The 12,900-nt window shown below is 50.2% G+C and overlaps 1 protein-coding gene across 1 annotated transcript; it reads right to left on the reverse strand.

The window, feature by feature from the left end:
• Positions 1–3,424: 3,424 nt before the first annotated feature.
• On the reverse strand, positions 3,425–11,633 carry Cldn15 (claudin 15). Its single transcript, XM_028766113.1, has 6 exons — positions 11,565–11,633; positions 10,976–11,464; positions 6,672–6,836; positions 4,733–4,814; positions 4,536–4,652; positions 3,425–4,449 (listed from the first exon to the last, which is right to left on the reverse strand). Exons 2-6 carry the CDS (start codon positions 11,190–11,192, stop codon positions 4,347–4,349), a joined length of 684 nt encoding a protein of 227 aa, XP_028621946.1. The 5' UTR covers positions 11,193–11,464; positions 11,565–11,633; the 3' UTR covers positions 3,425–4,346.
• Positions 11,634–12,900: the final 1,267 nt, after the last annotated feature.

Consider the following 12,900-nt stretch of genomic DNA (forward strand, 5'->3'; position numbering starts at 1 on the left):
CAGGCTGTAATCACCTAAGCCTTGAAATTACCCTGCTAAGCACACAGCAGGAGCCGTCCTAAGTGTTTGCTGAACAAATGACCTTAATTAGTTACTAATGAGATCCAGCAAGGTTTTTCGAGGTTTTTGAGACCAGTTCTTGCTAAAATATTGGGTTGGTGAGATGGCTCAATGGGTAAAGGCACTTGTGACTTGTGTCTGAGTCTGATGACTGAGTTTGGTCCCTGGGACTGACTCCTACAAGTTGTCCTCTGACTTCCACATGTATGTGGTGGCACACACATGTGTACCTATGTGTACCTCTCTCCCTCTCTCTCTCTCACACACACACACTAAATAAATACATATTTTTTTTTAAAGTTGCCCTTGACAAACTCAAGTAGTCCCTATGAGGAAGAGAAAGAGGAGGAGGTGGAGGAAGAAGAGGAAGGATTGGAGGAGGCCGAGGGGTCAACACCACAAGAACATGGCCTAAAGAATCAACTGAGCTGGACTCATGGGGTCTCACAGAGATCAGGGAGCCTGCATGGGCCTGACCTAGGTCCTTTACCTATATGTTTTAGTTGTTGTTGTGGTTTGAATATGCTTAGCCCATGGGAGGTGGCACTACTGGGAAGTGTGGTCTTGTTGGCAAAAGTGAGTCACTGAGGGGGTGGGCTTTGAGGTTTTACGCTTAAGGTTGGCCGAGGGCGGAAGAGACCCTCCTCCTGGCTGCCTGCAGAAGACAGTCTCTCCTGATAGTCTTCAGATCAGTATGAAGAAATCTCGGCTCCTCCAGCACCATGGCTGCCTGCAGACTACCTGAAACTGTAAGCCAGCCCCAATTAAATGTTGTCCTTATAAGAGTTGCCTTAGTCATGGTGTCTGTTCATGGCAATGGAAACCTAACAGTTATGTAGCTTGCTGTTCTGGTGGGAGCGGTGACTGTCTCTGACTCTTGCCTGTCCTTAGGACCTCTTTCTTCCTCCTGGATTGCCTCGTCCAGCCTTGATGAAGAACATGTGCCTGGTCTTACTGTAGCTTGATACACAGTGTTTAGCTGATGTCTCTAGGCCTGCTCTTTTCTGAGGGAAGGTTGAAGAGGATCGGATCTGGGAGAGGGGAAGGAGGAGAGACTGCAGTGCAGTCAGGATGTCGTAGATGAGAGAAGAATAAATAATACCGGGGCAGGGGTAGTCACCTTTGGGCTGGTAGTGATGAAGCACACTTTTAACGCCAGCACTCAGGAGGCAGAGGCAGGCGGATCTCCGTGAGTTCAAGGTCAGCCTGGTCTACAGAGCAAATTCTGGGACAGCCAGGGCTACACAGAGAAAAACAAAACAAACACAAACAAACAAAGTTTCCCTCCGTCTTTTATAGTTCTGTGACCAGAGTGGCTGAAGAACTAGGAACCTCTCCCAGGAGCCAGGCTCAATACTGTTTGTTTGTTTTTTTTTTGGTTTTTTTTTGGTTTTTTTTTGGTTTGGTTTTTCCAGACAGGGTTTCTCTGTGTAGCCCTGGCTGTCCTGGAACTCACTCTGTAGACCAGGCTGGCCTCGAACTCAGAAATCTGCCTGCCTCTGCCTCCCAAGTGCTGGGATTAAAGGCATGCGCCACCACCGCCCGGCGGGCTCAATACTGTTAAGTGGTCAGTTGTGCAACTCGGTTTAGGTTTTCTGAAAGGAAAGGAAGAAGCAGGCAGGGGAGTTGATGTAGCCGTGTGGCTTTGGCTACAGGAGAAAGAAGGGGCCACTTGTCAAAACCCAGAGGCAGACCCAGGTCACCAGAAAGTTAGCTCTTGCTGTTAACTTGACACAACCTGAAATTATCTGAAGGAGTCTCAGTTTGAGGACTGATCAGTCTGGATCAGACTGGCCTGTGGGCACCTCTGTAGGGGCTTTACCTTAACTGTTAATTGGTGAGGGAGGGCCCAGCCTACTGTTGGCATTTCCATCCCTAGGTAGGTGGGCTCTATAAAAATACTACTGGAACATGCAAGCATCCTATGCCCTGGGAATTAGAAGCTAAAATAACCCCCTTTCTTCATAAGTTGCTTTTGGTTACGGTGTCATCACAACAAAGCAAATGTGTCTTCCTCTGACACTTTGACATTTGTTGAGATACAGCTTGTCACTTACCTATAGAGCAGTCTTGCTAGGCTGGCCAGCCTGCGAGCCCCTCCTTCCATCTCCCCAGTGCGGGGATTGCAAGCATAAACCACCACACCTAGCCTTTTTCTTTAAAAAAAATTTTTTTTTTCAAGACAGTTTCTCTGTGTAGTGCTGGCCGTCCTAGAACTTGCTCTGTAGAGCAGGCTGGTCCAGAACTCACAAAGATCCACCTGCCCCTTCTTCCCAAGTGCTAAAATTAAGGGTATGAGCCACCACTGCCCAGCTACCTAGCCTTTTGATTTGGATTCTGAAAATAGAACTCATGGCCCCGTACTTGAAAGGCAGTCACTCTACCAATCGAACTAGCTCCCTAATCAAGCTCTGCAACTTTTTATAGATGTGGTCTCCTGTAGCCCAGGCTGGCCTGTAGCCCAGGGTGCCCTCAGACTCACCGTAGAGCTGAGCGTGGCCTTCAACTCTTGATCCTTCCTGCTTCTGCCTCCCAAGTGCTGCGGTCACAGGGGTGCACCACCACACCTAGACTCGTTTTTTTTTTAAAGCTCTACTTGGTCCCCAAAGGCTTGCACTAAGCTGCTCACAACACACCAACCAGTTATGATATTATACACGGACCTCAGAGCCTCTTTCTGGAAGATACTGTAACTTTTCCACAGAAATGTGTCCATATCAGGCCTGGCGCATTCTTGATGAGCACACTCAGGCCTAGGTCAAACAAACAAACAAACAAACAAACAAGGTAAGACACTGTTCCAGGGACTCCCTTTTGAGGACCCTCATAGTTTGATATCTTGTTCTCTGAGACTCTTTTAAATGCCAGTATCCATAATCTTGGGTACCATTTTCTTTTTTCTTTTCTTTTTTGTTTTGGGGTTTTATTTTTGTTTGTTTGTTTGTTTTTTGTTTTTCAAGACAGGATTTCTCTATGTAGCCCTGACTGTCCTAGACTCAATTTGTGGACCAGGCTGGCCTCAAACTCACAGAGATCCGCCTTCCTCTGCCTTCCTTAAAGGTGTGCACTGCTAAGCCCAGCAGGGTATCATTTTCTCACGAGCTCCCCTTTCTGGACCCTCAAGCTTCCGCCTATATTAAATATCTCTGGTAAGGGACTGAAGAGACAGACAGCTCAGCAGTTAAGAACCCTTGCAGAGCTGACAGATCAGGGTTCTGTTTCCAACACCCACATGGGTCAGCTCACACCCTCCTGTAATCCCAGTTCCAGGGGATCTGGCGCTCTCTTTGGGGTCTCTTCAGGCACCCATAGGCACATGGTGCACCTAAACCCCATGAAGGCATGCACACATTCATGCAAAGACTGCATCTTTTAAAATATCTTTATTTTAAATCCCAAATCAACTTCAAACACACATGCACACGCCAACGCCCCTTCTAGATCAACTGCCCCTTGGTGAGGCTGTGAGAAAATAGGTCAAGAGTCAACAGACAGGAACCTTCAGCAGGCCAGGAGCATCACAGCTATCAACAGTCCCCCGAAGGTGGGTGACTCTGAGCAGTTGTTAGCGGTTCCCCCTTTCAAATCCTTTTGTGAGAATGTGTGCGTGTGTCTATGCACAAGTCTGTGTGCCTGCGAAGGTTGGAAGGGGGCTTCCAGCACCCTGTTCCATCACACTCCACCTCTTCCCCTTGAGACTGGGTCTCACATCAAACCTGGAGCTAGGCTGGACGCCAGTAAGCCTCAGAACACCTCCCTAGCAGTGCTTGGGTTGCAGGAGTGTGTGTATCCATGGCCCGCTTTTTACATGGGTACTGGGATTTGAACTCAGGTCCTCATACTTGTGTAACAAACACTCTTAACTCACTGAACCATCTCCCTAGCTCCCTGGCACACTATTTCACTGTATGAGACTGACAGCCCCAACGTGACAGCCCCAACGTGGGCAAACTTGACAGTCTATGGCTTGAGAATGGCCCCCTGGAGCCCCCTGAACAATCACAATATACATTTATTTATGCACATATTTATACGGAGTCACATGCTGTAGACACCTCTGTCCCCTTGAGTCCAGCTGTAGGAGGTCATGCAATTTGCCTCCAAAGCTTCCGTTCCTGGTAGAGGCTGGAGTGTCTGATAAGGTGTGCCCAGAGTGGGTAGTGGCCTCCAGGCATAGGGAAAGGCCTGGAAATTTGGCCTGTCCTGAGGTTATTAACTGGAGACTGGTCTGCCCACAGGTCCTGGAGACAGTGGGACAAGAAACGGTGTCCATCAGGCCAGAGCCCCTACACGTAGGCATTTTTGCCATATTTACCAAAGCTGATGTCACTTCCATCCGAGGTGGCTCGGGGTATCACAACAGTAGAAGGCTTGTAGGGAAGCCCAGCCCTGTGGGATGAAGAGGAAGGCAGGGTCACAGGGGCACAGGATGCTGTGGTCCTCACTCCGCATCCTCCTCCCGCTCATCCCCTCACCTGGTGGCTGGGTCCTCCTTGGAGGCACAGCAGCAGGTGGAGAACATACAGATGCCACCCAGGATGCAGAGCAGGGAGGCACTCCAGCCCAAGTAGAGGGCAGAACCCAGTTCATACCTGGAAGAGTGGGAGAGGTGAGTGCCAGCCCAGAGGAGCTGTCCCACCCACTGTCCCCAAGGACAGGGTTCCTCACTTACTTGGTTCCAGCATACAGGGGATTGAAGAAGTCGGTAGTAATGTTGATGGCGTACCACGAGATAGCCACCATCCCACAGGCTCCTGGAGAAAAGGTCAGAGGATCTAGTCCTAAGTGCCGCTCTCACGCCACAAACACACCCCATCCCCCACAAGCAAGTGAACTATGAGGGGCTTGAGAGACAGGCAGAGCAGGAGCAGGGGCGGGGCATCATGTTCTTTCCTCAGACGTGTGTCAGGTCACACAAGTCCCAGGGTATCTTTTGAAAGACAAGATCTTATGAAGCCTAGGCTGGCCTTGAACTCACCATGTAGCCTGGCATAACCTTGATCCTGTTACCTTTTGAGAATATAGTCATGAGCCACAACACAGAGTTTGCATAGTGCACGCTAGCCTTCAGTTGTACTGAGGGACTAGGATTTAAACATTCCCTGGGAGACAGGGAGAACGGCCAAGCCTGGGAAATAAAGATGGAGAACTTCTAAGATGACTAGCTTCTTCCTCCCTTCTGGACCTGAGATAAAAGCCTGGCAGCTTAAAACAAAGGCCTTGTGGACTTTCTTCTCTTCCCAGCACACCCCCGCTGATGACCTGACTCAACAGTTCAACACCCGATCAGGATATGTTACACAACAATTGAGGGCCAACTGGCCACCCTGTCTTTCTTCAAACTGACCAATCCTAAATTAGGAAGACTCTTCAGACTGAAAAAAAAAAAAAAACCAGCCTCAGCCCTTGACAAGATAGTGGACTTTTGGCTTCTCCATCCCCCTCTGCTCTGTGGAGTCTTTCTGTGTCTGCCGCATGGGTGTGTTTCCTTATCCCCAATAAAAGCGTTTCTTCAACTGGATTCATCTGCTGTGTTCAAGGTTTCCCCTCTGCTATCTGTCCAGCATGAGATTTTTTTCTTGCCTTTTAATAATTCTTTAACTGGCAGACAAAATGACTCAGTCACGACCCCCAGATGGTTAACAATAGCCATTTTGAAAGCCCAGCTGTCCAAAAAGTCTTCCCTGCCTCCGATATCCCTGTGGATTATTACTCTCCTCCAGCAAACTGGCTAAGGGACAAGGGACCTTTCTAAGCCTTCAGATCTAGAAAATGAAAATATCCACTATGCCTGATTTTATAAAAAAATATTATTGTTATTATTATTATTCAGTGTGTGGTTATTATTATTATTTAGTGTGTGGTATATGCACGTGAGTGCAAGGTGCTCATGTGGAGGTCAAAGGTAAACTTTCAGAAGCTGGTTCTTTCCAGCCACTCTGGGGATCTCTGGATCAATCGTGAGTCACCACAAAGTGCCTTTACTCACTAGCCCTGCACGGCTTATCATGAAGGGATATGTGCAGAAATAAGCTGGACAGTGATAGGCCATCTGTTCATTGTAACTATGAGTGAGCATGTATGTTATGTGTATGTGGCTATATGTGTGTGTATGTGTGTGTTTATGTATATGTTGTATGCATGTATAATGTGTGTGTATGTGATATGTATGTATGTATGTATGTATGTATATGTGTGTTATATGTATGTGGCTCTATGTGTGTGTATGTGATTGTGTGTATGTGATTGTGTGTGTTTATGTGTGTGTCGTGTGTATGTGTGAGATTTATATATGTGTGTATATGTATATGTTATGTGTATGTGGCTGTGTGTGTGTGTGTGTGTGTGTGTATTGTATGCCTGGACTCTGATCCCTCAGCCAGCCATAAGCTCTGGAAACAGTCTCTCGGGTCTGCCTGGGCTTTGGCTCAGATGGGAGGAGAGACTACCTTCCTCCTGGACAGTGAGTTGTGACCTGGAGATCTGCAGAGTACAGACTGGGTAGGGAGGGGAGAGCTGGGCAACAGAGGGCTGGGGGCAACTCAAAGGGGAAGGTGAGGCAAGCCGCAAGACACACCCACCCCGTGTGTGTTCCTTCTCTCCCCCATTACCAGCAAGTATGTAGAGGGCCCCTGCAATGGCCAGCAGCTTGGCCTTCCTGGAGAGGTCGATGTTGCCAACGTTGGTGCAGCGGAGCCCCACCATGCCTAGAAAGAGGCCCAGGAAGCCCAGGAGGATGGCGGTGATCATCAGAGCTCGGCAGCCCTGGACATACCCTGGGGAGTGCACAGGGGAAGCCGTCAGCCTTTTCCTTCCCGCTTTCCTGCACCTCTTACACCTAAAACTCCTAGCACCCTCCCGCTTCAGGATCCGTTCCAGCCTCCCTCCTTATCCCTTTCGCTCCATCTTGGCGCCTGTTCTCTCACCCTGCAGCCTGACTAGGCCTCATGAAGTCTGGGTTGGCGCCTGTTCTCTCACCCTGCAGCCTGACTAGGCCTCATGAAGTCTGGGTTGGCCTGTTCTCTCACCCTGCAGCCTGACTAGGCCTCATGAAGTCTGGGTTGGCCCGTTCTCTCACCCTGCAGCCTGACTAGGCCTCATGAAATCTAGGTTGGCCCCAAACTTGTTAAAGTAGCTGAGCATGACCTTAAGCTTTGAAGCCATTTGTCTCTGCCTCAACAGTGCTGGGGTGACAGGCACACACCACCAGCCCTGGTTTATATGATGCTGGGCATGCAACCCATGTGTCACCAAAACTCCCTTCCCTGGGGGAATGTAAACAACATCTATCCCTTCTTCTGGGAATCCCGAGAACAAACCAAAGTAGGACACCACCAAATGTCACCTTGGGGGACAAGTTTATCGGGCCACCTTACAGAGAATATGAATGAACTCTTACTGGCAGAAGGATGGCCCCAGAGTAGCCACAACAGAAAGTCTTCAGCCAGCATGGATGATGGCTCCCATAGCCACAGAGCTGAGGCCCCTTCCCTAGTCTTCCCCAGCCAGGCCATCCTAGCCTCTCCCCGAGATCCTAGGCCTCAAGCAATGAGGGCAGAATTGCAAATGACTGGAGAGGTGATTAGACACTCAAATGAGGGCTCAATGACTCTTCCTATCCTCTCCTTCTTTCTTTCTTTCTTTCTTTCTTTCTTTCTTTCTTTCTTTCCTTCCTTCCTTCCTTCCTTCCTTCTTTCTTTCTTTCTTTCTTTCTCTCCCTTACCTCACAAGACATGGTTTCCCTGTGTAGTCCTGGCTGTTCTGGAATTCGACAGACCAGGCTGGGCTTAAATTCAGAGATCTACCTGCCTCTGCCTCCCAAGCACTAGGAATAAAGGCCTGTACTACTATCTATCTATCTATCTATCTATCCATCCATCCATCATCCATCCATCCATCCATCCATCCATCCATCCATCTACTGAGACAAAGTTTCACATAGACTAGATTTGCCTCAAACTTGCTACATGGCTAACTCTTGATCTTCCTGCCTCAGCCTTGGGCTTGTTGGGATTACAGGCCTATGCTACCATACCCAACAGCTTGGACACTCTGGGTTGGAGCTGAGTTTCTTCCAGAGTAACCAGCAGGGGGCAGCAATGATTCAGGGCAGAGGGTAGAGGACCATGGACGCTGGGAAACCAGGGACTAGGGACCCATCCCAGTCAGTTCAGTTCATAATCTTTTGGTGCCTTGGTTTCCCTTTTCTCAAAGCCAAGGGAAGCTGCTGGCTCCTCTTCCTGTTTTTGATGATTGCTAAACACTCTCAGGAACCTTGTACCCCTTCTCTGGGTGGGGCCCATAGCATGCGTGGTGTGGAAGGCAGAAGGCTTGGGCCTCTGCCAGGAAGAGATGAAGCAGCCTGGAGTTAAGAGGTAGGGAGGGGGGACAAAGTTCTTTGAGAGGACATTATGACTCCCAGCCACACCTAGAGAGTTTCCCCACCAATTCTTTTGTTGTTGTTGTTGTTTGTTTTTGTTTTTTCGAGACAGGGTTTCTCTGTATAGTCCTGGCTGTCCTGGAACTCACTCTGTAGACCAGGCTGGCCTCGAACTCAGAAATCCACCTGCCTCTGCCTCCCAAGTGCTGGGATTAAAGGCGTGCACCACCACGTGCAGAGAATGCTAACGGACAAAGGAAAGATGACAGATGGGCCCAGGGTTATGTGGATCCAGTGAGTGGCTGGAATAATGAAGTCATTATTTAATTATTAGGCCTGGCTTGGTGAGCTACACCTGAAATCAGCACAGCACTCAAGAGGTTGAGGCAAGAGGGCAGTTCAAGGCCAGCCCGGGCATCTCAGCAAGATTGTCTCAAAATGAAATATAAAAAAAAAGATTGGAGCTATAGCTCAGAGGTAGAGCGTTTTGCTTGCAATTCCCCAGGGAGGGCTTGGGGTGGCTCTTAGTGCTAAACACTGGCCTAGACTCCTCCACTGAGGGACAGAGGGTAGCTCAGTGGTGGCGTGCTTGTCTGATATATATCTAGTTCTTGGTTTAATCTCTAATACTGGGTGCAAAGTGTGTGTGGGGGGGATCCTTCTTGTGACTCAGCAGACTGCAGAAGAATAAACTGGCCCTCAGCTCAGACACAGTAAGTGGAAATCACAGCCTCCTCTCCACCTCCTCTGCCTCTAGCCAGGCTGCTTAACTCTGCAAAGTGGTCTGCTTTGACAAACCGAGGTTAGAGCAGTAAATACATCTGAAAAGCATAGACTGCGTCACAGGAAGGGGAATGAGCACATAAAAGGAAAAGCTAGATATGGTGGTGCGCACCTGCAATCCCAGCACTTGCGAGGCTGATGCAGGGGGATCTTCTCGAGTTCAGGACCAGCCTTAGCTATGTAATGAGGTCAGAGATTGGACTACATAGCAAAACCATGACTCAAAAGAATGTGTGTGTACATAAACACACACACACACACACAAAAACACGCATGCACCAATCCAAACCAAAGGAGATAACCCCCTCCATCACCCCCAGCAAACTCCCATGTGGCTTTCCTCCAAATTCAATTCTCTTGCTGGCAAAGAGCAGCGACACCATGTGAGGCCTCTCACAGGTGGCCAGGCTCACAGCAGAGTGCCCTCGGCACACGAAGGGTGCTGAGTTGACTCTATGCATGGTCCCCTCTGGCCACTTACTGCTCTGAGTTTGTGGCCCAGAATAGATTCAGTTTTTCCAAAGGTCTGGGTATGGAGCATAGTCAGAGATCTTAGCAGCTTGCTACCTCAGGAGAGTTGGGGAAAGCAGAGTACCAGAGATTAACCTGGACAGGATCTCTGCTCAGAGCATCTTGCAGATATGAGGCCATTTCACAATGTCCTGTTCCCCACCTGGGCAGGTCTCAGATTCCCCTACTCACTCATCACCTGCAGTTGGGCTTCCAGAAAAGCAAGGCCAGAATCTAGTGGCAGGAGCAACCAGAGAGGGTTCATGGTCATTGACTCCTAGTCTTTGTGTCGTGCGTGGAGAAGACTAGGACGTTTAGTGGATGACCGAGAGGTGACGGTGTGGACATGCATATGGAATCCACTTGGGGAGCTACTGTTTGGTTTGGATTGGTTCGTGTGTTGTGTGTATCTGGGGATCCCTTGGGGGAAATGATGGCAGGGGAGAGAGGGGAGGAGGGACAGAGGTGTGCAGGTGACCAAGAAAGGGGTAGGAGAAGGTACTAAAGAAGGACCTGGGCCCAAGTTAGGGCTGCGGGTTGCAGCCATGTAAGACCACCAAACAAAACAACAACAAAACACAGTTGGAGCCCCAAACACACATGCATGTCTGCATAACCACTTCTCTGGCATCCATTAAACTTCCTAGCAGACTCCCTTCCAAAATAAAGGAGCTGAGCCCAGAGCCCTCTGGAGTTCCAGCAGGGCAGGGAGACCCCCAGACTGTGGATGTTTGCAGAGCTACTGAGGCTGGCATTCAACCAACAAGATAGAGTCTCCATCTCACCCCAGCCAACTGAGCCAACCCTCCTTCCCAGAAGAAACCACTAAAATACAGTCAACACCCCGTGCGTGCGGCACGTTTTGTTGCCTAGAAGCCTCGTGACCACAAGCACACTAGCACCATGATTACTCTTAGCTTGCAGGTGGCTATGGCCAAATTCATTCTATCATTTACCTGAGGCCTAGAGCTAGCAAAGACCCGAATCACATCTGGAAGCCTCACTTAGCTGGCTGAGGGTCACACATTAGGGCAGAGAACTGTGTGTAACACTCACACTGGTTCCATTCTGGGTCATGCAGCACCCTTTGCTTCAGCTGTCCAGAACCAAGAGCTTCATCTGAAATCCTTGTGTCCTTATAGTGCCCAAAGGCAACCACCTCCACCCTTTCCTCAAGGGTCTCTCCACCTAGCCCCCCCCCCCAACCTCTTTCTGTCTGCTAGAGCCTCCCTCACCCCGTACCAGAGAGGGCCAGCATGGACGGAAATTCCCAGCAGTTGGAGACTCCCAGGGAGTCGGTGGCACAGCTGTACCATAAGTTCTCAAAGAGGGTGTTGGTGGTGATGACATTCCCGTGGACCGTAGACACTCTCCAGTAGCTGTTTGGAAGGGTCACCCCCAGCATCAGCAGTCCCAGGGCTGACATGAAGAAGCCAAAGGTCTCCACAGCTATAGACATGCTGGGATGCAGATCCCCCAAGGGGGCTTGAGCCCCAGGGATTGAGATAGAAGTGGCACCTCCAGGTGAATTCTGGGGGCTTTGGCCCAAAAGATATGTTAAGGAAGAATGAGGAGGAAGAAGGTTGAAGGACAGCTTATCCAGCTGCGATTCTTGTCTGCCGTCTTCTGGAGGTCAGGTCTGATTCCCTCTGCCCGGTCGGTCTCTGGGAGGCTCTGCTTCCTGGCAGGTCAGAGGAATGAGCCAAGCCTGCTCCGCTCTGCAGCTGTTGACTATGATGGAGGGAATAAGCGGGCCAAAAGTCCACCCCCTCCCCCGGCCTCCGGCCTAGCCCGGGACTCCCCGCCCTAGGAGTGGGGAGGTTGGACTTACTGGGAGACTTAGGGATACAGCCAAGGAGCAGCCCCCAAGGGACACATTAGGAATCCAGGGGAAGTGGCTTGTCTCTGACTCAGCTGTCACCAGGGCCAGAGAATGAAATTAGAGAGACAAAGTTTTAGGTACCCAAAAGACCAGAGTGTCTAGAGAAGAAAACTTCCAACAGGCACACCACAGCCTTCCATGATGGACTGAGATCCTGAGAGCAACCTAGGATGCTGTAGACCCTATAGATGGGACTTACATCTTTCTCCAAGGACCATGAAGTTTGAGTTGGGGGTGGCAAGACCTCTCAAACCCTGACAACCTGGCTTCCACTAGACTCCAGCATTATCATAGGGCCTTGGGCTTGAATTTTTGGCTCTCAGCCTTGTTGACACAACATTATTGGCTTTTGGGCTGTAATGGGAGTTGGGACCACAGATCACAGCTCCTGGGCACACTCCCATTGCCCCAGCGGTTACTTGGATCTGACTGCAGCAGGACTGAGGTGAGGCCACTGAATTCTACTTTCCTCAAAACTTCCTGAATTGAATTGTCCCTCCAGCTGACCTTTGACTCTTCGGCACTGAGTTTGATCTCCCAGCCAAGGGGCTAGGGGCCAGGTGGGGAGCCAATCATGGGCCTAAGACATGATTCTGGTTAATCTGTCCACTTACTGGGAACCATTACCAGCTCTCATTATCAGGGTCATTAATTATGATAGATGGAAACCTCTGGATCCCCTACCCAACCCTAGCCGAGCACCTGTCTGAACATAGATTCCCTTCTTGGCTGCTTCCTGGTCTTGCCTGGCAAGTTGGTACTACGCTCCCTTTCCAGAGTATGTGAGACATAGCTATGCCCACTGTGGCTCCTCACCCCCTTTTTCCGAGAACCAGGCTCCTCCATGCACCCCTCAGGTACCTCCTCCCACCCCCCAGCAAGGCTGCCAGGGGCTGTGGAATGACAAGAATGCAGGGAAGCCAAATAGGCCCACGAAGAGCATGGCACAAGGGGTGTGGGGTGAGCTCTGTGAGATCTCTGCCTCCCATCCCACAGGCTGGGACTGGGGTATCCTGTGCCCAACAACCTTCACCATTCCTGGCGGCTCCACACAGCTTTCTCTGTCACCCTAGTGGTCCCAAAGGGGAAAGACTGGGCAGAGGAAGGGGAGGGGCAGGAAGACAAAGGGAGGGAAGGGCGGAGGTTTTTGGAGGAAGCCCAGTGGGGGCCCCCTGCAGTGGAAAACTCCCAGGCAGCTGTGTGGGTCAGAGGAGACCAGAGCCGTAAATCCCAGCTCACTGATCACTGGTCTCTCCCATGATTCTGGGGCGGTGGGAAAGCCGTG

The sequence above is a fragment of the Grammomys surdaster genome, unplaced genomic scaffold (genome assembly GCF_004785775.1).
Source record: "Grammomys surdaster isolate TR1022 unplaced genomic scaffold, NIH_TR_1.0 166, whole genome shotgun sequence".
Classification (NCBI taxonomy): Eukaryota; Metazoa; Chordata; class Mammalia; order Rodentia; family Muridae; genus Grammomys; species Grammomys surdaster.